This window comes from Penicillium malachiteum (genome assembly GCF_028827825.1).
Source record: "Penicillium malachiteum strain IBT 17515 chromosome Unknown utg000002l:1.0-8849297.0:1.0-8852440.0, whole genome shotgun sequence".
Classification (NCBI taxonomy): Eukaryota; Fungi; Ascomycota; class Eurotiomycetes; order Eurotiales; family Aspergillaceae; genus Penicillium; species Penicillium malachiteum.
Genome location: NW_026643095.1, coordinates 806,899 through 832,633, shown reverse-complemented (window position 1 = coordinate 832,633; position 25,735 = coordinate 806,899). Strand labels below are relative to the sequence as shown.

General features: G+C 45.8%; 5 protein-coding genes across 5 annotated transcripts; 1 reads left to right on the top strand and 4 right to left on the bottom strand.

The window, feature by feature from the left end:
* Positions 1 to 2,136: 2,136 nt before the first annotated feature.
* N7483_003360 (putative C2H2 transcription factor (Con7)) lies at positions 2,137 to 3,920 on the bottom strand (the record flags this gene model as incomplete). The annotated part of the gene is made up of 5 exons (XM_057086797.1): positions 2,137 to 2,477; positions 2,755 to 2,935; positions 3,208 to 3,448; positions 3,566 to 3,761; positions 3,884 to 3,920. 5 exons carry the CDS (start codon positions 3,918 to 3,920, stop codon positions 2,137 to 2,139), a joined length of 996 nt encoding a protein of 331 aa, XP_056946626.1.
* Positions 3,921 to 11,994: 8,074 nt separating this feature from the next.
* On the top strand, positions 11,995 to 13,247 carry N7483_003359 (SGNH/GDSL hydrolase family protein; the record flags this gene model as incomplete). Its single annotated transcript, XM_057086796.1, has 4 exons — positions 11,995 to 12,104; positions 12,188 to 12,320; positions 12,384 to 12,523; positions 12,611 to 13,247. 4 exons carry the CDS (start codon positions 11,995 to 11,997, stop codon positions 13,245 to 13,247), a joined length of 1,020 nt encoding a protein of 339 aa, XP_056946625.1.
* A 546-nt stretch (positions 13,248 to 13,793) lies between these two features.
* Positions 13,794 to 16,569, bottom strand: N7483_003358 (DEAD-box ATP-dependent RNA helicase DBP2; the record flags this gene model as incomplete). Its single annotated transcript, XM_057086795.1, has 6 exons — positions 13,794 to 14,020; positions 14,096 to 14,224; positions 14,793 to 14,900; positions 14,965 to 15,933; positions 16,009 to 16,199; positions 16,505 to 16,569. 6 exons carry the CDS (start codon positions 16,567 to 16,569, stop codon positions 13,794 to 13,796), a joined length of 1,689 nt encoding a protein of 562 aa, XP_056946624.1.
* Positions 16,570 to 17,196: 627 nt separating this feature from the next.
* On the bottom strand, positions 17,197 to 19,319 carry N7483_003357 (uncharacterized protein; the record flags this gene model as incomplete). The annotated part of the gene is made up of 9 exons (XM_057086794.1): positions 17,197 to 17,324; positions 17,401 to 17,616; positions 17,684 to 17,792; positions 17,854 to 17,919; positions 17,973 to 18,123; positions 18,182 to 18,732; positions 18,795 to 18,877; positions 18,928 to 19,109; positions 19,267 to 19,319. The coding sequence occupies 9 exons, from the start codon at positions 19,317 to 19,319 to the stop codon at positions 17,197 to 17,199; spliced, it is 1,539 nt and encodes a 512-aa protein (XP_056946623.1).
* Positions 19,320 to 19,637: 318 nt separating this feature from the next.
* On the bottom strand, positions 19,638 to 24,255 carry N7483_003356 (DNA-directed DNA polymerase alpha catalytic subunit POL1; the record flags this gene model as incomplete). The annotated part of the gene is given in 7 exon segments (XM_057086793.1): positions 19,638 to 19,859; positions 19,882 to 20,619; positions 20,683 to 21,423; positions 21,485 to 22,036; positions 22,097 to 23,011; positions 23,029 to 23,811; positions 23,869 to 24,255. The coding sequence occupies 7 exon segments, from the start codon at positions 24,253 to 24,255 to the stop codon at positions 19,638 to 19,640; spliced, it is 4,338 nt and encodes a 1,445-aa protein (XP_056946622.1).
* Between the last annotated feature and the right edge of the window lie 1,480 nt (positions 24,256 to 25,735).

Here is a 25,735-nt window from a genome sequence, read left to right as displayed (position 1 = left end):
GGACATCAAAGTACCTTTATGTGGGAGGAACTAACCCTATTCGAGATGACGGGCTAAATGCAGGGAGCCGGAACTAAGCTCAGCCACGGGTAATAGTACTTATACGGAGTACGGGATCCGAGTGTATACTTCTAGTAAGGAGTAATGTACCTAGATAGTTAATTCCCTGTCCTAGAATATTCATCTGATTTATGCTATCTCAACTTCAAATGTTCAAATTGATATTGGGTTCAAGTTTGAATCATTGATGTGATGCGATGCACATGTGTTACCTTCAACATTTGAATATTAAATTCATTAAATCAATAGAAGTCACTCTCATTGGTAGATCATCATTATGCAATGTGATTAAAATATTCCTTAAACAAACATTTGAAAGATTCCATTCAATGTTCTACTCGAATACGAGTCCACAAGACTAACATCCCTGCTCACCAGCTTGAATCAAAATAGCATACACACATGTGCACGTTCCAACATGAAGGTTTACTTATACGAATGACTAGCATAGACCCAGTCCAAAATTCTACTAGTGCTATCACGTATCACATACATGTATGCACTGTGATTCCCCGTGACAAAGCGCCGTCGGCAGGAGTCACGGATAGACTAGCCACAGACACTAACTTAGCCAAGGAACCGAAACCAAATCCCAAGCTAGTGGGGATTTCAACCCAACCACTAGGGTAAGAAAAAAAAATAAAAATAAAAACTAAAAAATAAATAAGCGCCCTTGCGTCGGGTATCCATGGAATAACCTTATTTTCAAAATTACTAGCACCACACGGCTGATACTAGGTCCTTGTTTGCGCTAGCCTTATGTACATGCTTGGATTGTTTTGGATTTTGGATGGTGGCTGAGACTAGTGCTAGGTGACGTTTTGTATTGTTTTAAGTTAAAGTCTTTAAGCATTCTAATGTTGAGGTTTAGCTTCATTGTTCAAGCTCGATGTTTCTGCTTTGCTACCAATGACTGATACTTTGTACACAGCCATGGAGGCACATCTAGACTCTACGAGGTTGGAACTTGGATTTGAAGAAATTTTGATAGCTCAGCTTCACTTGACTTGTTGTCAAGGAAGTATTAATATCATTGAGATTGGTCTGTTGTCTCAAGTGCATGTTTCCTGTGGTTCCCACCAGATGGTACATAATCCAGAACTAATGAAATCGGAGAAAAGGAAATAAAAATACTCAGGCACAGGTTACAAGTCCCTCAAAATTAGGACGAAAACAGTTCAGAGGAAAGTAAAATCAGTCAAGGGTCAGATCAGTTCAATAATTCACAAGGTAGCTTTGCAGGTAAAATCACCTGGTTTAGCAGAAATGTACGTTAAAAAGTGGAGATAGAAGAGAGATAGGGAGCTCGTAAGCAAACCCACAGAGAGCAAGAGTTCCATACAGTCACAAGCAACATTGGAAACAAAAAAACCCCTCCCGTAACGTAAGAAAATAGGAATCATTTTGGGAGAGACATTCCACCCATAGGAAAATGTTGATAGGCAAAAAGACATAACAGAAACACATTGATGCAAAATAATCCGCCAAACCATTCCTTGAGGCTACAACCTCAGCAAAAAGCAACCAGAAAGAAAACACGCATGAATCAAAAGTAAAAAACCCATTTCGGAGCTTTTCCTATGGAGTGCAGTTTACTGCGGAGCCAATGGTGCTCTAGTACAAGGGGAAAATTGCATAGAAAAGAGAAGACAGGCAAAAAGCCACTCTTTGACTGGACGGATTAAAGCCACAGAGGTTGGTATCATCGAGATAAAAGACTTGGAAAAGGGGAGAACCGAATCCGAGACGACATGAGTCACAGGCAATGGGATATCGTGAAAAGAGAAGAAAAAAAGAAAGAGAGAGATGGTGAGGATGAGGGAAAGAGAGAACAAGGATAACAAAAGACAGAAAAAAAAAAGATGCAGGCCGTTCCACAACGTTGGTGATAAGAGGGGCGATTAAGAGATTATTGATAAGTGGTCGATGGAGTCTCTGAATAGCCGTAGCGAAGTTCATCAGCCGACCGATTCCTGGGTCGTAGATCGAAGGGGTAGAAAAGCCAGTTTGAGGGGAAGATGGGTCGACCCCATGGATGTCGACTGATCGTTGATATGGTTTGGTTTGGTTTTTGTATCACTCACGTTGTTGGTAAACGGGTCCGCTCTGGTAAGGCGAATGTGGGTAATTGGGAGGGTATCCCATCTGTCCATTGCTTTGGTAGACAATGCCACCGCCAGGACCACCGTACTGGCCGGGGACCTGACTATCCGCTGGTTGGTAGCCAATGGGGGGAAGCTGAGGGCGACCACCGCCGTAGGCAGAAGGTTGACCAGCCTGGGGATCGGAGGGAGGGCCGTCAACCTGGCTAGCTTGCGCAGCCTGGGCGGCAGCACGCTCCCGCTCCTCAGCAGCCTTGCGCTGTGTATCCTCTTCCTTCTTGCGAGCCTTCCATTCCTTGCGAATTTCCTTGAATTCTATATAAGAACAAGTCAGTGATGGGTTGAACAACGAAGACAACAAGATACGACAGCAAGGAGGGATCCGTGGTAGTTACTTGATCCGGCGGGGCGGGAAGGGATAGCATAAGCTAACCTCCACGCCGTCGACCACGCTACTGCGGCCCCGCGAGATCTAGTGTAACTCACTAGCGCGGACCTGCGGGCGCTAACCCCAATCCAGCGATTTGCGACAAACCACTTGGATTTGAAAAGAAACGCGTGCTTTAACCATAACAAATCAATTAGAACTGACCTTCGGGGGTACGTTTCGCGCCATGCGATTGCATCGTAACGTGCGCGTTCAAGTGGTTCAGAGTACCATATGCCTTTTCACATCCATTCCAGCCACACTTGTACATGCGCTCGATTTCTTCATATCGACGGCGAGGACGCTTGTGCTGTTGAGCACCAGGAATAGGGACGAAAGAGTAGACCTGTAATCGAAAACAGAAGACCCATTAGCGATCTAATTTCTAGTCACACACACACCAAATGAAATTTTATCTTTCCAGGTAAAATTTGGAGGGGTCTCCCTGTCACTCAATTTGAGCGTATTAGGAAGCAATGTGGAGGTAATGTTTTTGACAATCCCTGGAGGGAGTGCTTGGGGACCAGGAAGAAATAAGGAAAACACCAGTCAAAACCCAGAGGCACCCCAGACAGCAGTAAAAGAAGCCTTAAGAACCAGGAATCATCAAAAACATACCTGGCCAGCAGGGCGTGACCCTGCGGTTGTAGTAGGGGAGGCGGAACCAACCGTAGTAGTAGGAGAGGCATAAGGACCTGGCAAGCCATGTTGATGCTGGCTGTAGCCATGTGGCCAATCCGGGCGCGCGTAAATCTGGTGGGGAGGGGGGGGTGACCCTGGTACTGCATATCGTGACCCTGAGGCTGATAGGGAGAGTAAGGAGGAGGATAAGTCGGGCTGTTGGCCGGGAGTTGGGGATCTATTGGAAGGGCCGCGTCAGACTTCAGGTTCGGACTGCGCGGGGTTGGAGGCAAGAACGGACTTGTGGCTTGAGCCATAGTGGGAGCACCGCCGGGTTGAGTGTTAGGAGCGTAACCCTGAGGGCGCGGAAGATAGTCCTGATGATAGGCAGGTGATCGAGACGGCGGGGGGATTCAGTCCGTACTCGGGCTGAGGTGTGTTGGAGGACGAAATATTGGCGGGTCGCACCTCAGGTTGGGGGGTGTACTGAGTAGGGCGAACCTCGGGTTGTGGGGTGTGGTTGTAGTGAGCAGCAGGAGCAGCAGCAGTCTCTGCGGCGGGTAGTTCAGAAAGGTGTTGTGTTTGTGCGCTCACGAGTGAGAGAACGAATTGGGGGGAGAAAGTGAGAGATTGGGGAGGGATTAAGCCGGAGCTGGTGCTGGAAGGTGCGAACCTGACTGTGCGTACTCGGAGGCAGGCCGGTTGTCCATGTAAAGATCGGCGCGCCCGTAATAAGAGAATTGTCGAACTTAATGGATAGGAATTGATCAAACGCGATTCAGAAACTGTGCAGGACAAGTGAAGCGCCTTTTGGTCAGTTTCTTGGGAAACTTGCAGGGAAGTTGAAGGGAGAGGTTTTGAGAGCCAAGAAGAGAAAACGGCAAGGGGATCACACGTTTGCACGTTTTGCACGTTTTCTCAAGGAAAAAGAAGAATGACTTACGTTGAGTCCGGGGGAGGCGAAGCAGCAGTAAAATGCAGATCGATGGGGTGGAGATTTAAAAAAGAAAAAGGAAAAGGGCGGATCGACGCGTTCTTGTCAAAGCGCGTTCAAGCGATACCGATGCTTAAATCTTTAGTTCACTTTTTTTTAGGGGATGTACTTGGTGTACCCTAGGTACTTGTATACGGGGTATAAGGGTGATGGGGATTATGACCAATCTGAACCGAGGAACCTTTCCCTTTGGAACCACGTATACTTCTGTTATAAAAGAAAAGAAAAGGGAAAAAAAATTAAATAAAAAAAGAAAAAAAAGAAGCAAGAGGGGCTAAGGTAGAGTGGTAAAAGGCGAGATTCGGCAGCGCAGAACATCCTCGTGGGATCCGAGGATGAGTGGACCCGGGTGGACCGTAATTTTGGAAAAATAAAATCATATAAAAAAGGAGATTTGGGAAGAATCAAGAATTGACAAATACCCTACCAATAGAAATCGAAATAGAAATATAAGAGTGATTTATATGAATATCTATCTGTGTTGGAGAGACTCTAAGAGCACTTGAGAGTACTAGGTATACTGCTATACTGAGGATTAAGTGATGCCACTATCAATCATGAAGAGAATTGTAATAATACAAAAAAATATAATATAATAGGAATTATAATTATCATGAAAATAAAATAAAATACATATCAGAAAATCAGAAAAATCCACGAGAAAACGGTATAATGCGAAAGTCGACACTTGCCCAGTGGGAGATTAACATCCCCCTAACCCCTTAGGTCTGCATATAGTTAATTAAATATTAAATATCAAAAAAAAATATTAAATTATTAAACGACATGAAAATAAATATTCTAAATATTCTAAATTCCTACATGAATTCTGAATTCTGAATTCTGGATAATCTCATAATATCGGACCATTCCCTATTCTTTCCAATACTCCGAACATAATGAACTTGAACTTGGCCCCCTTTCCCCTCCCGGCTAAGTGTTCCATTGTCCGTGTGATTAGGAATTTTTTTATTTTTATTTTTTTTTATGAACTTGGAATTATTTTTATTACTATTTTGGATTTTTATTTTTTTTTATGTTATTTTTATTATTGATTTAATTTTTTTTATATTTTATATTTATTCAATTTTGAAAATATGATTGATCATTCTCGGATTCTTTCCAGCAGACGTCAAGGTGACGAAATCCATTCCCTTTTCAATGGGAGATCAAAGATCTTATACGTAGATATACGTAGATGTATATCATTGTCCTACATTTGACGTGGTGATAAAGGTTAGCCTCCCATCTGACTAGTCTACCCGCAACTCGGGCGCGTCTCACGACAGTGAACCTAGCGTCTCTTGCCCGTGGGTACCAACCAAGATCGCACTGACAGGGGACGATATGGGTACAAGGAGAAACTACCAGACCACCACTACTGTGAGGTACCGGCTGTTTCTCTCTGGTAATAAAAAAAACAGAAAAACACACAAAATTACTCGTATGGAGTCACTGAACCACAGAAAAAAAAAAAAAAGGGGATGGGGGCCAAGCCGGTGCTAGGGAATGGCGTGCCCGAGTGAACCTGAGAAGCTCAACGGGGCAATAAGGAAATGAGCCTGAAAGGGAATAGAAGAAGAGACTAAACCAATCTTAGGACTAGCGTAAGTCGGGGGCAGATAAAACGATTTGCTATAAATCGTCGATGGGCAGCAGATTGCAGAAGCGAAACTCGTAATGGAATAGCGAGGACGTGTGCAATGGTGGAGACCTACAAGATAGGTTTAGTGGCAAAGTCAGTAAAAGCCGAGCGGTTGAAGCCGGTGCCTTTTTGGAGTTTTTGGAACTTTTTTAGTGTAGTCCACCTTGGACACTGGTGGAATTTGGTATGTACCGGTATTCCGGGTATCTGATATCAGGGTAACATGGAACTTTCAAGTTGGAAAGTCAGGGGTATATGAGAAAAGAAAAGAAAAAAAGAAGCATTGAAATTTTTCAATATGTAAAGAAGATCTGATTTTGGTCTAATTTGTGATATTAGATAAATCTTTACTGATTTTCCCTTCAATATCACTAAGTTACGACTCAATCACTCTGTAATCTCCCGTTACGATACATATCACCCGTGGACAACTTGAATCAGGACAGGAACGCGTGTGTGGAGCCAAAAACGAAAAAGCGAACAAGAATAGCTCCCCACTGTCCGTGATCGGAGGCTATCTGCCTGACACTTGGAGGCTGTTTATCCTTTTTGGCCCAGTATTGCTCCATTGACTCCATTATTCATGCGATTGAATTATGTACATGTATTGATTATTTTGAGAACCTTTGGCGACACACATACACACACTCACACCTGGGCATTTTATCCTAACTCCGTACTCCGTACGGCATTCAAAATCGGAGAAAGCCGAGATGGCAGAGGATGACCTCCTTTTTCGTGCATTCCAAGTCCCACTGAGACCTTCTATACAAAGATCAATCTGGAAGTATTCCCTGATGAAATGATGAAATGACTACATACTCTATCTGGAAGTGGTTACCATGGTTGAACTATACTCCGTAATGGAAACCACACACGATTTCTCCCCGAGAACCACTACCTCCCAATCCAGACCATCATACGAGCCCTGGAGGGTTGAATCACGTTCATTAGCGTAGCGGGGAGCTGGACTAACTCAAACCCAAAAGTCCCCAAAGGGTAAAAAGGGGGCGGACTTGATTACCGTGGACCATGGATCAAGCCCCGATCCGGGACCATCGTACAATTGGTCAGTGATTGGTCACCATCGCTTGGGTCCTACTCCAGATTGTCCATTGAGCTCTTCTCTTGGTTCTCTTGGTGCCCTTTGTCCCTAAGAGCGGACTATCGGCGGCTCTCCGGGCGCCTTTGCTTGTTCTTGCACCTATAAGAGAGCCTCGTGGGTCATAAAAGTGGAACCCCCCTTTGGTAAATGATTAAGGAGACTTTTCAGAATATTTTTTTTATTTGGTTTAAGATAGGGAGAACACGGACAATTGGGTGCACAAAGCTGCAAGGCTCCCATCTCGGAAAACGACTGCTCATGTTTCGCCGTATAGCCGATGATTGGTGTAGAATGAAGTGGATTGGATCTCACCCCCGCGCAATAACGGAAACCTGTTGATTCCTATAACCGGTGAAGCAGTAATCAATATTAAATTTGATCAAAACAAGCAATTGGGTCCGTAAGGATTATTTTCATTCCAAGGTTCAAATGTTATATCACTACGGTGTACTATTAGAGTAGCATTTGATGGAGTATAGAGTTATGTCTCCAAGTTTCTTTCCCACATGTACACTCTATTCCTCCGAATTTTCTCCAAAAAAATAAAGATAAAAACTTTCGAGATACATTTTTGTATCCAGAGAATAATATGAAATATCACCGCGTTCCTTACTCCGTACCGGATTCGTTACCACTGACAGACACATCTGTATATCCTCGGCAACCTTGATGGTCTCCGCCAGTGGGCCGCCCCCCTCGCGGAGAGCTCCGCGGGAGGGACGAGGACACCAGGCTGGCCAAGTACGGGTTTTCCGGACACAAGCCCGGGTTGATCGATATCAAATTCATATAGCGCGTCAGTCATTGGACGCCGCAGCCGCAGGTCCCCAGTATGCGGGAGAAAGAGGCCATGCTGGACCTCTGTAACCTCGGACGATCCCTCCGAAAGTGGGCTCCAGTACTTGAGCTGTCCCCAGTTTCCATCTTTTCTTGTCCGAAGCGCTGGTTGATCGAATTAAACCATCAAGGTTGCAGGTCAAACTCAAGAGTGCTTGGCATGGTTCTTGATCCTGTTCTGGCGTCTGCAAGATGGGGTCGGTTTTATCATTCTTATTGTAGACTCGGATATTTTCCAGTACAAAGTACATATGTACGAAATCAGCTGAGTATTTTGTCCCACCTGCAAGAGGTATGGTTATCAATAAACCCTCATATCATACTCGTACATCTCAAGTACTCCCCCGGAGCTTTTTTTATCCTTTTTATCACCCCCTTGCAAATAACGGGCACCGTTATGAGGCGCTTTCCGCGGCTGTGGCTTATTCAGTTTTGTATATTGTAAGTTTTTTATGTTCAGCGTATATGCACATGCGTAATGTGAGTGTGCACGTCCAAAATTGAAATCGCAGCTGGGTCATCTTGGGATTTCCCATTATCTCCGGTGTCCACAAGGAAATATGCACGTGTAGATATTGCAAGATGGACTGGTCGAGCCACGGGTATACTCCGGGACGAGGCACAGTATTAAAAAAAAGAAAAGAAAAAAAAAAAGCTATGGACTCGAGACGATCCAAGCATTCCCCACATCTAGCTCCATCAAATTCCAGCGCCAGCGCCAAAGCCGTGAACACGTCTTCACGATGATCATTCTCTAAGAACGGAGTACGGAGCATCGTACTCGCAAAACGAAATGAAGGGGGCAGGGGGATAACAAAAAAAGAGCTGTCAGTGGGACTTGTGGTCCCCCGTCGGGTACCTCATCCACCGAGCCTTTTTTTTGCTTTTTTAACACTCTTGCCGAGTCTCCATCAAGGACCAAAAAGGACCAAATTCGGTGCCCCGTGCTCAGGGTTGAAGCCGCTTACAAGTTCCATACACACAGCATACACACAAGGAAATCTCCTAAGAGGATCCACCTTTGACTTGGTCAATGCGAGACCCATGTACATTTTCACATTTCGTAGACAAAAAACTATGCCGTACACGGTAAGTCTTACCCGCTTGTCCTTCGGTAGATCGAATTGATTCCGCTTCGGAGTAAGCGTTGTTGGTCACGGGCAAAACAATCCCAGCTGATGATCATTGCGATATTTTATAAACAAATAGACAAAATGGAAAATAGAAAGAAAAAAAAACCGGAGAACAAATTCATTTGTTCCGGATGACCTCTTTACCCCCTTATCTTCATTTGGTAATTTATTGGAATATAATAATATAATGAGACATGCGGCATCTTTTTTCGGATTTCCCCCTCGGTTAGAAAATCATAAGGGGGCTAAGAGAGGCTGATAAAAATAAATACATAATATACATAAAATAAGCGTATAAAAGTAGCCAGAAAAATGCTAGTCAGTTTTTACTAATGTACGGAGTATGTACAAGGATCCGAATCCCGAGACAGGGGGTTAATTCAGTCAATTCAGTCAAAGTCCGGCTAAAATCATACTCCAACATGTACATACCTGCTAGTGACAAGATTAACATCACCAAGGAATAAACCCTGTACTTTTACTCCGTACAATCAAGTCAAATCCTGCATGATTCATATGGCGGAGAATTTCTTGATCTGTCCACATGCGTAAAGCCAAAAGTTCCAAAAATCAAGGCAAAGAAACTAGGAATTAACTTGAACTTGAAGGATAATATCCGGATTCAAGGTTATTACAGACCTCTTCATCATGATCGATCTATACCGGTACATGCAGAGTACACCCATGCATACCATTGTGGCGGAGAGGCGTCGAGGCAAATCGGGTACAAAAAAACACCACAAAAAGCACGAGGCAACCCAGCCCTAATAATTCCTCTCCGACGAGCCGACCAGAGTTACATTTTCCATGCATATTCTACGGCTGCTCTGTACATTTCCACCAAAAGGAAATTGGAACCAATCTTACCCCCCTCATCTGCATTGCATGACAGGGGCGGGATTCCTGCTAGCGTATCCTAGCGCATCCTGGACATTGGCGGGAGTTACGGCGTTACGCTCAGACCAGCTGGCCAGTTCACTAGGATCGTGAGGATTCTTTTTTTTGCCTTCGAAGGTTTGAATCTTTCGGTTTATTCCGCTTTTTTTCTATTCTGGATCATGTACGGACTAGAGTACCGTATGGAGTATACACTTTTGAGAAACATTAAAAAAAAGAAAATATAATCCTTGCATGTACATGTACAGTACGCAGTACATATTTCTCATTTACCTGCTATGACTGGCATAGTGTATTGAGATACATCAACGGCGCTTATGCAATTGCGGGATGAGTCGACGGTTTACTGCACGACGCTTTCTTAGGATAGGGGTGCAGTTGGAGATATGCAGGAGTGGAAACTTTTGGACTCAATGCACGCGACATGCATGCGGTCGGCAATGAACACATTCTCTCGTAGGCTTGGAGTAAAAAGCCGGTTCTCAATTTTGAGGTGCCGATAGGTAATTCGCATTTGGGACTTGTTTGCGTCCTGGTTGCCTTCCTCGACTTGTTCTTTGTCTGGACATATTACGACTGCCTTGGCGTCATAATGATCTCGGTCTGCAGTGTACATGGTAGTCACAGGTACTTTCAAGGTTCAGTTATACGAACACCGTTAAGCTAGATCAGAAAAGCAATGGGCCAAAACCCACTGTCATCCTTAGCGTATTCTTATTTTGCCTTTCTCTTTCATAGGATGCCTAGTCGATGATGTGAAGCCGCTATCAGAGCGCTAGCCTCGTACAGCCTTACTGTGGGCCATTTAAGCATAAATCTTGGGCATTAGGGCATGAACTAACATTTCGGAGATTTCAGTCTGAACCACTAAGCCTTATATGGCTTTGGTTCGAATGTTTGGAGTTTTGATCTGTCAATCTAATGCACCTGCATATGCGCTTGGATAATCGAGCAAACAGTTTAACCGTCAATCCACTTGGGTAATATTCAAATGTTTGAAGGTTATTACTAGGTTTATGACTAGTAGCAACATTTGAACTAGGTGGCCATATCCATACATATGAGTATATGGCGGAAGACAGGTTCGTATAAAGTTATGTAGCCCTGAAGGCATCCTTGTAACTTGAATTAGCTACTACATAAAATTTTAATGACCTTGGAACATCTGAAGATTGGTAGTATTGGAATATGTGCAACCACCACTCGTCACGGTAATAGTACTAGTAATGCTCATCCATATCACAGTAGACATATCATCATCATCCGCCGTTACTGCTACCCGTGGACTCAAGTCCACGGGTGCTCCTTCAAATTGATGTAACTCCGAATCCAATCGATTGAAGTTCTACATATCAATATCAACACTAGTACATCCATTCAGTAGTAGCAGTTGAACTGCGCCGTTCGAGTGTGTCAGTGATAACTCATATGTAAACTCAAGCCGCCCGAGTCATGTGCAGACAGCACTCCATATTTGAAGTCTAAACACTGAAACTCAAGTCGTCTGATTTAAGCATCTTTTACGAACATCAGATGGCATTATATGAGATCATGGGCTTCTGTGGTATCACTAACAAACCCTCGACCACCGCAATGATCGAAAAGTACTTTTTTCTAGTACGTCAACAAGATTTGAATCGGAAATATGAATGAATTTTGGGACCTCAGCCCTGGAGAAAGTAGTGCTGGAACTGCGAGGACTTTCAATTATTTAACTATTTTTTAAAATCAGGTACAGTACTTTAATCTGAAGTTCAAGTTCAAGTTCCTGGTATGACTCCAGATGTCGCCGGGACCGAGAGCTGCCAACTGGTAAATGGTCGTTCCGGGTAACTCTCCCGGCCCCATAGTATGTAGTAACATCATGAAATGCACAACATCGAGTATTCAACCTACTAGTAATCCAACATCCTATACTACTTCAATCAAGAATTTATCTGAATATATTGTCGGTCCTGGAGTAAAGGGGCCCGACGGAGAAATAATTTCCGTCTGTCTGCATTGAATTACCCCGGATGTGCTGTAGATTGCGGGGTTGAAGGTAGTATATACATCTGGATAGTAGATCTACGTTACATCACATCTGGGGTACAAAAAGGCTTAAATATCATCAAGAATACTGAAAAGAACCGCCAAGCTATCAACAAGCAAAACCAGGCAGTTGAGGACCAAGATGGTTCAAACAAGTACCATTCTCACGGCGATATCCCTGGCCTCATGGGTCAGTGCATCTGTAATACCAAAATCAACTGAGAAGTTTAACTGGTCTTCCAAGAAAGCTTTGTAAGTTGATTGAGAGTTCCTAATCTAGGTAAATGAAGTACTGGAATAATACAGCTGACATTGCTAATCAAAAACATTTGAAGACTCGCATTCGGAGACTCATACACATATGTACAAGGCACACACGGGCTTCAGAACTATAGCTTCATCGGTGACAGTTTCGAATTCTCCTACAATGAAGAGGAACTTCTCTCAAACAAGATTGTTCAGAATCAAGTGAGATAAACTCATCTGTCCAATCAATCGTTCTCATAATAACCATATCTCATTATCTACTAGACTGGAACCGCGGAGGGTGGACCCAACTGGGTAGAATATTTGACAGGATGTGGCCTGCAGTCTGGTCTGACCTCACCACGAACATGCGAAAAGCAACTTTGGGATTTTGCATTTGCTGGTGCAGATATTTCAACTGAGTAGTAAGTATCCACCTACCTTCACACATCTAATCTTGGAAGACGAACAGCATGAAACCACTCGCAGATAGCTAATAGCTGATGATATAGTACACCTCTACACCACAACTTCACCGTTCCTCTCGTGGACCAAATAAAGCAATACGCAACATACGGCCACAGCACTATATCGAAGTTCCTCTCTGCAGAAGAAACTCTAGTCGCGATCTGGATCGGGATAAACGATGTCGGTGACAGTGCGAACTACGATGTGGACTACTTCCCAACATTCTACGCAAACCTCACAAAGACTCTTTTCGAATCCGCAGAAACACTATATGAGCTTGGGTACAGATCTTACTTGATTATGAATCTTCCTCCTACAGATCGGGATCCATCGAATATTGGTAGTAGTGACCCGACACCGAACGCAACGCAGGTGGTCTGGTATAATGACGCCTTGACGGAACATGCGGAGAACTTTGGAAAACAGAAAAGGGATGTTGAGATTCGTGTGTTTGATGCCAATTCGCGGTTGAATTATATTTTGGATCATCCGGCGGAGTATGGGATTGTGAATACTACCGCTTATTGTGCTGGGTATGATCAGCCGGATATTGCGTGGAATTGGGCGGCTTACGGATGTCCTACGCCGCTTGATGAGTACTTTTGGTATAACACTGGGCATATGACGAGTCATACGCATCGGCTTTTGACTACGGAGTTGGAGGGGTGGTTAGGAAGTTAAGATGAGGCGACGATATAAGGAATGAGAAAGGTTGCATTGGAAGTTGAAGATTACTGAACAGCACCTTAGTGAAACCGCGGATAGTACGAATGCAAATGGGCGATTAAAATCACTCATGACAGTGGAGCCTCCTTTGGCTTCACCTACTCCGTACTGCTACTTGAAATGGAGAGGGATGAAGGATAATAATGATCATATTGAAAGTATGCACATACGAGATGCACTACCATCTGGTAAAGTAAAAAAAGGCAGTACGCCACCGAGACAGAAAAGAACTTTTTGCGAGTCGACATGTATGGAATTTGCCGTGGGAACCCATGTTCTAGGATTGTCGAACTGTAAACAAAGATCCGGGTGAGGAGCTCTTCGAGATAGGGACCCCCAGGGAACCGGTGAAAATCATGTAAGACTGTCTATGACATCGAGGAAAAAAACGCCGTCCGTACCGAATTACGCGGGTAACCGAGAGAAAGCAAAAACGGGGAAAAGAAGTCTACCGGTGACGTAATATGAAACAGGTCATGAAGTGCGTACAGCACGACGCATTTACCAGCGACGGCTGCCGCCAAGAGGAGCAGCGTTGGAAGCAGTGAAGCCACCGCCGCCACCACCACCACCACGGCCACGGCCACCCCAGCCGCCACGACCGCGGCCGCCACCCCAGCGGCCACCACCGCCGCCACCGCTGTAGCGAACCATCTCGGCGAGACGGGGATCGATCTGCTGCTTAGCCTCAGTGAGGATAGTGACCAAGTCCCGAGCCTGCTTAGAGTCTATTGAGAGAAGATAGGTTAGATACCGAGCTGATTCGAATCAAGAGGGTGAGGAATAAGAAAAGTTGAACATACTGTCAGTGGTAAAGAAGGTAATGGCGGTACCCTTGGCACCGGCACGAGCAGTACGACCAATACGGTGAACATAGTCCTCCGAGTTGTTGGGGTAATCGTAGTTCAGCACGTGGGTAATGTCGCGGACATCTTTTGTTTACAAAATGGTTCGTTAGCAAATCAGAGCTTTAGTTGGGGATAATAATAAGGTGACCATCAGGAAGGCCCTTGTTTTCTCAGTCGTGCAAGACTTGAATGCATCAATGCTCTCGTCATGGAACTTCTTTGGAGGAAGTTCCAAAGAAATGCGAGTCCATGGGAGTGGCGGTAGAAGCCGCGGGTCCTAGAGTAACCTTGGAAAAAATGCAGGTTTATCAAACAGTTCAGAAACAACGTTGGGATATGATATGACTCCAACTCGCTTACGAGTATCTGACACAAAGGAGTCGGAGAAAAAAAAATCCTGTCAGGACTGCTTTCTGTTGCGCTGCATCGTAAGTCCAAGGTCCTCCTGGCTTTATAACCATTTGAGATGACCTGACGTCCCGTCTGGACAAGGCGTGTTCATACACCAACACGCCTCGAGAGGTTGAGCACCGTGCCATTGTAATATAACAACATTAAACACGCGTGAGTGTCCCAAAGGGCCCCATCAAGGGGGAAAGGGGGGGTATATAAAGGGGGAGGGGAGGGGAAGGGGGATGTAGTTTGATCATACCGATACCACGGGAAGCCACATCAGTGGCCACCATGATGGGGCTCTTGCCCTGCTTGAACTCGTTGAGAACCCAGTCACGCTCGTTCTGGGCCTTGTCACCGTGAATGGCTATAGATGAAGATGTTAGCGGGATTGATTATCACACTATGAAGGAATGAAGGGTTGAACGAACAAAGCGCGGGCCAGCCGTCCTGGCGAAGGAATCGAGTGATCTCGTCAGCGACACGCTTGGTACCAGTAAAAATAATAATCTTGTTGGAGCGGTCCTCCATGATCTTCTCCATGTGCTTGATCATACGGTCACGCTTCTCAAAGTCGGACATGACCTCAACAATTTGGGTAATACGGTGGTTAGCAGACAGGTCGGTAGAACCGATGTTGACCTGAATGTAATCGTTGAGGAAGTCGGAAGCCAGCTGGCGGACCTCCTTGGGCCAAGTAGCGGACCACATGCAAGTCTGACGATCAGGGCGAATCTGGCCAATGATCTTGCGAATTTGAGGCTCGAAACCCATGTCCAGCATGCGATCAGCCTCGTCGAGAACGAGGTAGGTGATACGGCGCAGGTTAGTGCGGCCAGCCTCGAGCATATCAATCAGACGACCGGGAGTAGCAATGCAGACCTCAACACCGCGAGACAGATCACGGATCTGAGGACCCTTGGGGACACCACCGTAGACACAGGTGTTGCGAATGCGGGAAGACTTTCCGAACTTGGTGATCTCGGCCTGAATCTGAACAGCCAACTCACGAGTGGGAGCCAGAACCAGAACAATAGGACCATCACCAGGGGCCAGAAGAGGCTGGGCGTTGATATGAACAATGGCAGGGAGACAGTAGGTAAGAGTCTTTCCGGAACCAGTCTCAGCAATACCGACGGCATCGCGACCAGAGAGAGCCATGGGCCAACCCTGAGACTGAATGGCAGTGGGACGCTCGAAACCCTGAGCCTTGACCTCAGAGAGAACATACTGGGGGAAACCAGCCTCGTCGAAGGTCTCGACGGGGCGAGGGACATTGCGGCCCTGGACGGCCATGTCGTGCTTCTTGCGGTACTCAGTAACTTCGGCATCAGAGCGGGCAGTAACGTTAGGGTCCTCCTTGTAGAAAGACTTCTCAAACTTGGGCATGGAGTTCAGGTCTAAAAAAAATTTGAGTTAGCCTTTGTCGCTGCGGTCGGAAATCCCTAGGCTGTCGGGATGCGGTTATAACTTACCCCAGTCCTGCTTCTTCAGACCGGCACCGAGGTTGGACATGCGGTCACCACCGGCACCGCCGTCAAATCCTCCTCGACCACCACCACCGCGGCCACCGCCGTAGCCACCACCACCGCCGCCGTAACCACCACCACCACCACCGCCGCCGTAGCCGCCGCCGTTTTCGTAGCCACCACCACCGCCGCGGGAGCTATGTAGATACAATGTCAGCTTGATGTTAAATTTACATACAGAGACAATACATAATACAGAAAGCGATCATATCAAGGAGACATAGATATAGAAGACATGATATAGATTATGGGAACTGAGCATCCAGCCCAATGGAGCCCGATGCAAAGAATACCATGTTATCAATACCTGACATGACCAAGACAACGTTACCGAGACAGCATGCGCTACGTCTCAGGCAGTGTACTAGGCAGATATAAAGATCTCCAAGATATGATCAAGAGAGGGAGAGTAATGACTCAAAAAAAGCAACTGAAGACGTACCGGTAGGAATCACCACCACCACCGCCGCGAGAGTAGCCGCCGCCACCACCACCGCCGTAGGACATGATGGGTAAAGAAAGGGGGGTTTTTGTGTTTAAAACTGGAAGAAGAATTGAACAGCGAGACGGATTCTACCTGGGGGAGAGTGCGGCAGAAGAAAAAAAGGTGTGTAGAAGGGGAGGATGAAGAGCGTAGAGAGAAGGAACAAAAAAAAAAGTCGCGCCAGGGGATAAAAAAAGGAAGGAGGCAAACTAAGCAAAATCAACCCAAAAAAAAAATCAAAAAAATCAAAATTCTAGGCCTACGCTTTACTAGAAATGGATTAGCGTCGCACGTGATATACCGAGTTTGAATTCTGGACTTGGAACGATAAGAAATAAGTCCTAGAAGATGCTAGATCGATCTACATGATGGGAATTATAAGAGAGTTAAGAATTGACTTGTAGATTGACCTGTAGACTGAGAAAAAAGAGGCTGAATGGTGGATCTATAGAATTGATGCTGTTAACGAGGTCGAGGGAGGGAGCCCTATGTTGGACGATCGACCTTTATCAGACCAACAGCTAATCAGACTAAAGAAATCTTGAAATTTCACCACGCGCTAAGAAAAATGTCAAAGGAAATACAATCTTCGACCTTTTTTTTCCTGCTTTTTTGCGTTTTTTTTGCGCTTTTTGCAAATTTCTACCATTTTAAAATTTCTTGTCACTTAGGCCCATGTCCCAGAAACTAATCTCCAATTCAGTCGCCCGAACAAAGATCTTAATCAAGTCTTCCATGCGACTAGGTGACACCTTATGCACATGTTCTTCCAACAGAGCTATTATAGAAAAAAAATAATCATAAATCAGTAAATGGTTTTCGCTTGAGGGTTTCAACAATAAGTAAGCCCTTACCTGATCCAAGTCGAACCGCTTCAGTGTAGTCGTCAGCAACGTAATTCTCAATCCACTTCCAGTACTGGTTGCCTTCACGGAGAGTTTTCTCTTCAGAGAAAAGTCTACCAGCAATCGCTCCATAACCAATTAAGCAGGGAGCTAGAGCCATTTGTAAGGCAAGCCAATCTTCGGACTGGCCCACATCAAGAATGTACCGGCTGTAAGCAGTGCAAGCTAATTGGAGATAATTTTTTAGATATAGCCCAAACATGAAGAAATAGAGCGAGTAAGAAATTCATACCAATGGTTTCTGGGTGTCTTTCCATCTCTTCCTTGGAAAGGCCAAATGAGGCACAGTAGTCTAGATGCAGAGCCATTTCTCTCTGGATGTGTAAAACAATTTGAGCGGACTAATCATCAAATTAGCAAGAAAGTTCCAAAATTTGATAAATAGAATAGTGTAATACTCACAGCTGCTATTGAATCAATGCTCTTTGATTTGTATGATGCAAGTGCGTTGCTTCGTGCAAATTGGACCTGTTGATTTTGGGTTAGAGTATTTCAACTGATTTTAGAGTCGAGGCACCCACCAGATACAGATAGTCCTGCACAAGATACTCCTTGAAACGGTCCAAGGGCAAGCTGCCCTGACCAAGTCCCTCAACAAATTCATGATGAGTAAATTTCTTCCATACCCGTTGAACATCGGGGCGATCCAGAAGATACTCAATGAATCGGCCACTAATGAAGTAAGTAAAATATTTCGTGTAAAAACTAAATCTCGGGAAAAAAAACTTACGGGGCAAAAGGCATCGTATAGATGGAATGGAAATGGTTGATTGGCCCACTTCCTTGTCCCATGTCGACACTCGTTCTAATACCTGCTTCAACAAATCGAACGGCGTTTCGCACAGCTCTGGTCATATCTTTTCCAAGAGCAAGGTTAGCCGCAATAGCTGAGGCAAGTGAACAGCCCGTCCCGTGTGTGTTTTTTGACACCAAGTACTCAGTATCAAAAAATGTTGTTTCTCCAGTAGTGCCATCGTGAAGAATGTCAATGACTGTGGTTGCTTCTTGGGGATTCTGAGTAGTTTTATGATCCTTAGTGAGCGGCAGGTGCCCTCCTTTAAGCAAAACGGCCTTCGGCCCCATAGCACAAATCTGCTTGGCGAGCAGGACGAGCCCATCAAGGTCAGCAGGTTCGGGAGCTTCCAGACCAGAATCTTTGAGCAAGAGCTGTGCTTCCGGAATGTTAGGTGTCAGGATTGTAGTAATTGGGAGTAATTTTGTGCGAAGCTCTTTCACGGCATCTTCAGGTAGAAGCTGGGAGCCACTGGTAGAGACCATGACCTATTTACTCATTAGATTCAAATAGTATCTTTGGGCGAATCAATGGAAGGTAATTAGCTTACTGGGTCAAGGACTATTGACGGGACTCGATGTGTCTGCAGTGTCTCGGCAATGACATCAATTGTCTCGGCAGACGACAGCATACCTATGCAAAGTTAGTTAATTGAAGCATATAGTAACATGAGAATAACAAACCAAGCTTTACTACATCGGCACCGACGTCTTCAAGACCTGCATTGATCTGCTTTCTCACGAACTCAGACGGAACAACAAAAATGTCTTGCACTCCAAGAGTGTTTTGTGCCGTCAACCCCGTCGTAGCTGTCAGGGCGTAGCATCCGTGTGCAGCAAGAACTCTCTGATCCGCCTCAAGGCCTCTATAAATGAGTAAGTTTACAGTTCATTTTCATTTTCATGTGTTCTAGACTTTTGGCTAGACCATCGATGAGAAATAATGGGTGTGATGACATCGCCCAAACGGGCCGGAAGGAGTTTTCTCGCACACCAGGTATACCGAATTAGGGGGATACTTACGCGCCACCAGAGCTGTCAGAGCCAGCAATGACCAGGACCCGCTTGACCGACATAATTGCAGGAGCCAATCGGGCGAAATGGCAAGGATTGGATGAAAAGCCGAAGATGAGAAGCGGGGAAGATCTGATGGTGGGAGAGGGTTTGATAAGATAAGGACTAGAGGGGAAATTTTGACTTCAAGAATTTACAGCATATCAAAATTCCTACCACTGTATAATGACTCGGAGTCAATTAACTACGAAAATGCATGAGAAGTGATAAATATGAAAAAATAACATTATGCAACTTGATTGATCCTTTAAACATGTCCCTCCTATCCCAAGAATGTAGTAGCTATTTACAAAAATCTCCGTTAGACGCCGCCGGGGCACTCATTGTATCATGAAGTGGAACAAACTGTCCATCTCGACCCATTGTCGACCACACTTCTTAAGATAGCCTTCTGCCACAGTCTTGATTGTTTCAAACCGATTCCGGTTGAACTCAGCCAAGGCAGAAATGCTGTCCTTCTTCTCGCCAGTCTCCTTGCTTGAGGCAGCCTTGGCCTTGTCCACATCCCACAGACCAGCAAAGTACAGCAACTGGTTGTACATCTGTTTCTCATTGTACTCGTACGACATGCGACCCGAACAGCCCTCGGCACGACCCCGGGGTTCCCAAACAGCGATGTCCATACACGCTGATTTGGCGGGTGCGATTACCACACGCAGAGTCATCGCAAGCAAGCCAGCCCTCGTAGTAGCGGGCGGTCTGCTCACGGATCTGGTTCTCCAACTGCGCAACGATGCTGATGACTGAAAAAGGCATCTGGCAAGTCTCATTAGGGCAGACGATGCCATTGGCAGTGCACATTTGCGATGAACCTGCCAAGCCCTCAAATACAGATTGCTCCTTGCAGGATCGGCATCTCAGGCTGAATCGGGCTGCATCGGCAAAACGGACCGCGTCTGGAATCTGTGACTCCAGTGGGAAGATCTCTGCATTTTGCTGATTGCTTGAACTGGATGTATTGATTTGGTATTTGCGAGTATCCAGTCCCAAGCATTCGGCCAGACGGACGGCATCGGTACCTGGGATCGGGGCGCACAGACGCTCAATGGGAGGGAAGATTTGTTTCAGAATGTAGAAATCGACATCGGGCTTGAGCCCTGAGTTCGGCTTCAACACATCTTGTGGGGTGTACGATCGCTTGGCGGGTGCCAGAGAAGATGTTTCAGCATCACCGCTTGTCACAATGTATGAGATAACATCATTGGGTCGAATTGTCTTTCCTCGGGCAATATCCCGAAGAGCAACTTGTGCTGGAGGCATGGTCTCCTTGTTAGGGTACTCGTCGGGTCGCTTTGAAAGTTTCTATACATTCGAAAAAAAATTAGTGAGAGAGTCTCCAAAGGCGCCATGTGGAGTGGCACATACCGTGTAAATGACATATTTCTGAGTTGGAATAGTGAACTCCTTCATCTTCTCAGCGAGTTCGCGCAGATAGTCGTGGATATTATTGAGAACAATCTCCTGGTCTTCACCAGAAAGAATCTCATTCAGAAGTCTTTGGGAGACCTCCTTTGAGAGAGCACAATATTCACGTCTCTTCATGTCCAGACCCTTAACCTCAAGTTTCTCAACATACTTGCCATCAATCTCTGTCAGGTTCACAGCAGCATACTTCTTCTTGGCATGCAGCAATAGTCGGCGGAAGACATTGTCAATGTCAATCTCCAGCAACTTATACCTCTCGTTGACTGACTTCTTGAACTCTTCACCGACCTTGAGAGCTTCACTGATGGTGTCCATGTTGGTATTGATCATGACGGAATCAGTATCACCATAGATGACACGAAGTTGTCTGCTCTCTGCCAAATCCTTGGTGCTCCTCAGAATCTCACGACCCTTGAAGGTGGTAAGCATGGCCAAAGGACGGGCATAGAATCGACTCTGCGTGTAACCTAAACAACCGTACATAGAATTGGCCGTGAGCTTGAAAGCAAGTTGCTTGGTATCCCACAGAGCGAGCTGTTCAGGAGTGGCGCGCTTGTCCTTCATCAGCTTCTTCACTTCACGTCGACGACCGACCAAGGTTGCAATGAGCTTCGGGAGAATACCCTGCTCTTGATCTGAGGACGGAACTTCGGGAACCTTCTCTTCATTTTCGTTCTCGGCCTGGAACATAGTTAGGACTGAGGTGAGCTTTGAGTTTTTGTCGAAACAGAACGATACGTACCGAAGATGTGCGATCAACTGTAGTGAAACAGATGTTGTACTCCTGAATAATGGAAGGATACAGACTGTTGAAGTCCATGACCAGAATGAATCGGTCATAGAGACCCTTTTCGGGCTCAAAGACGAGACCACCCTTGTACTTGTCCTTCTTCTTCTTGTCGCCAGCATCTTCATCATCTCCCTCCTTCTCTTCTGCTTTCTGCAAGCGAGAAGAGTATTTGTCTGGGCAGATATACTTGTTACGGTGGAATTCGTGGAGCAGAATGTACTCATTACGCTCTGCGCGAGTACCACTGAGAGTACGAGCCCACGAGTTACCAGCGATGTTTGTGAGAACCTTAGTGAGAGGCAGCATCTGCAGGCGTAGTACCAGGGCAGCAACAAAGTAGGTGTCAGTATCGCAGTGATTGACAAAGTTCATCAGGCCTTCTTTGGTTGAGGCCCATGATTTCAAAGCCGCCTCAGCATCTAAGTCCTGACGGGCGTTGCCTTCACCAAGGTAAAGCTGACACATTTCAGTCAAATTCCAGGATTGACATTTCATCATCAAAGACTATAAAATCTGTCAGTCATCCTTTCTCTCTTATTAGCTGGAAGAAATATTTAAACTCACCTTGCCCATATCATTGGCCAAGTCACACATTAGTCGTCCAGCAATAAGTTGTCTCTCGGCAAAGAAACTACCGTGCTTACTGTAGTTCTTGGGCCAATCTCCACGCTTGAGTCGCCCAACACGGTGCCAGCCAGGGGTCTTCTTCTCTCGCAAACGGTTGAGAAGAATGCCTAGATCGACATCCTGCAGCTGGTGACCCATAATGACATCCGGGTCCATCTTCTCAAACATGGCCAGGAACTTGCTGAGCAGGAACTGTTCACTTTTCTCAAGCATGATTGTTCCCCTCTGCTTTCGACACTCGGCTTCAAAGTGCATTGGGTATGAAGATCCAGACGGTCGCATCACAGTAAATGTCTTACAGGGAAGTCTTTCCGGTGGTGTAGTGTCAGTGAGAGAAACATTCTCGTACACTCGCGCACTTGCCACCAGAATCTCTTGCTTGTTCTCCTTCACGTTGAGCTGGGTTCGGAAGGAAAGAGACATCAAGGTCAAAGGTGGCACCTCTAGATTCTCTGTGTCTGGAACAGGAGTGATGAGCTGTGGCTTGGCTGCCTGGCACTCGAACTTGCACCAGGATGCATTGTGAACGGCAGAGAAGTCGGCTTCATCGATCTTAAGCCAGCATGGACCCATGATGTTCTTCCACAGGACAAATTGCTCAAAGAGGGAGGTATTGGTTCCAAAGACGTGGGAGAATGTCTCACCCTTGGTTTCCAACGCGAGGACGGGTTTATCGTATGGGTATAGTAACTTCAAATATTCCGCCTCCTTAGGAACACCACGCATTTCAAAGGCATATTTGCGGGTGCAAGGTTTGATCTTGTGCATGCCGACCTTCAAACGAGACATCAATTGATCCACTTCCTCATAAACATCCTCCATGCCGACTTCTTCCTCGGTCTCTCGTCCTTGCTTGAATCGTTGTTCACGGGGAGGAAGTATAGCTTTCGGAGAATATTGTCGACTTTGACGAAAGCACTGGCGTAGGAGCCGTTTTCCTTGTTCTTAACCTTTCCAAACAAGCATAGACTGCCGTTCACCTCGGTGAAATCAAGCCAGAAAAAGCGCAAGCTGCCATCTTCCTCGACTACATCCTGGGCTCTCAGCTTTCCAAAAGAACGCATGTCTGGTGCGGGACTACTGAGAACATTCAACTTGCTTCTCACATCATTCCAGCTAGCATCGAGAATTTCTGGTGCAGCTTTGATGGGCGATGAGTTCACAGGTGTGGTCACAATCTCCTTCTTGATCTTTGGAGGAGGTCGACTTCCCGTGATATTGATGTTTGCCGTCTTGCTGTTTGTGGATACAGTCGCCTCTGCGACATCCATCATATCGATATCGTCATCCTCAAATTCTTCTTTCTTGATGGGAACTGTGATCTTGCGCTCCACGGCCTTGCTGATTGGAGAAGAGGGCATTGGATCACCCATGAAGACGTCGTCGTCGTCAATATCCAGGGGAGCATCATCGATACCGTCAGAAAGTGCTGGGTGGTCTTTTGGCGGGGAGCTTGGAATATCGTTCTCAATTTTCGATTCGATTTTCTCACGGCGTCGCTTCTCGGATAGGGGTGGTGAAAGTACACGAACTTTTCGTCGGGCCTCTGATTTCACAATGTTTCGCGTAGGAGCATTATGGGAGACAACGTTGGTGTCGACTTCACCGAGAAGGTCTGCCATGAAGGCATCATCTGCAGCAGTCGCAACCGGCTAAAGGCAAAGTCAGCGTTACCGTTGCGGACAAGATATGGGAAGAATACGACGCACTTTGGGTTTTGGCGCTGAAGCTGAAGCATTTCCACTGTTGAAGTATTTCGAGATACCATTATTGATCTTCTCCTTGCGCTCTTTCTCTTCTTCGCGCTTTCGCTTGGCGGCTTTGCCGCGCGCAGGCAATTCATCACTGTCATCGCTGTCGTATTCGGCTGTGCGTTCGTTCCAAACTTCTCGACCATCGTCTGCGTACCCGGCACCGTTGTCGTCGACTACAAAGTCGTCCTCGTCTAGTCGGCTGCGAATAATCTTCTTGTAGCCATCATCGTCGACTTCTTCGTAAATGTCTCCCTGCTCCTCGACCTCGTAAGTGGACAGACGCTTTTTTCCGGAGGCACGAAGAGCCCGAAGCTCAGCCAGTCTGTCACGAGCAGAAGGCATGATTGTTGAAAATTAAGGACGATTGCCCATTCGGGTGTGGGAACAGAATGACGAGGCGTTGCGGGGAAGGGCAGAAGAAAGATCATGAACTAAGCCTGAATCCAGGACGCGACTCGGGACGCGCTGATTCGGACTCGCGACGCGTTATAGTGGTTTAGGTAATAGTGATTAGACACCTGACGGCTGAGGCAGGATATCGAGGTAATCAGGCACCAAGGCAGGAATATTTATATCCAATTATCGCTCGGCTTATTCAATGTACTCCAGGGCTCTCACTTTCTACAAACATTGCCAAAAAACCAAGAAAAAAAGACATCTAAGGTACGCACCCAGAGCCTTATCAGAAGAAAGCCACCACTAGCACATAGGTAGCAGTGTGCATGAAGCATACTATTGAGGTTAATCTGCAATTGATTATACCGCGTACTTAATGGGTATACTAGTACTACGGACATTTTCAATGCCATTATACTTTGCTATTGCGACTATTGGCGATTCTGCCTATCGAATTCAAAGCAAGATCCATGCGAGCAACTAGTACAATTTGAAGTGTCAAGTCATGCAAGCCAAGTCTGTACAGGTCAAGACCACGACGTTCTACTAATTCTACAACTATCGGGCGTAAATGTCTTGCTTTCGCGTGCATTGTATACAAATATGCCTTTTAAAATCTAGGAATACGTCATGTGCTAAGTGCTAGACACCCAGGGTTCACATGTCTATTCTTAGTATACACTAAGGATAAGGTCTGGCCTCGCTTTGTACCTAATTGCAATTCGGGGCCCACCAGAGAAAAGGCGAATGTGATATGCTTCAAATTGCTCCTCGCTAGATATTCGCAGTCATGTTCGACTCAAGGTCCTGGTGAGGTGTACTTCCAACATGTACATAGGAGCTTTATGCGTAGTATTTGGCGGATTCGGGTTTGGTGGTCATTAGCATCTAGATCATGGATACTGATAAGAATTGAGCGCCGCACTGTGAGGATGTTCATAGCTGGACTTGGACCAGCAATACTACAGTGTCAAGGTCTCAGTGGCAGAGGGAAATCAGCAGTGATTCAGTATGGATAGGAGCCCGGAGCTCTTCGACCATAAGCAGTCCATACGACCATTTTAAGAGTATTAGAATGTCACCGAACATTTGAAGGATGCCTTTGGTGCAGCCCAAAACCTTCTCAAATGACACTCAAGACTGCATGTCCACTGACATCAGTCTTGGGGTTGCATACAGCCGAATGGCATAAACTGCAGATTCAAAGTGACTGATCTATCCATTAGTCTTTATCAAGACTCCCGTTAATACCCTACGATAAGCAATTCAATCCAATGAACAATAAAAACCCGGTGTATTTGAGCAGATTTTCCTGGCCTATGCTAGGTGTATTTTCCAGCCATCGTGAAAGCGCCAGTGAAAAAATGACATAGGATATCCATCCTCTCCACAACACATCAGCACCGGCACCGGGAACGAGGGTCAT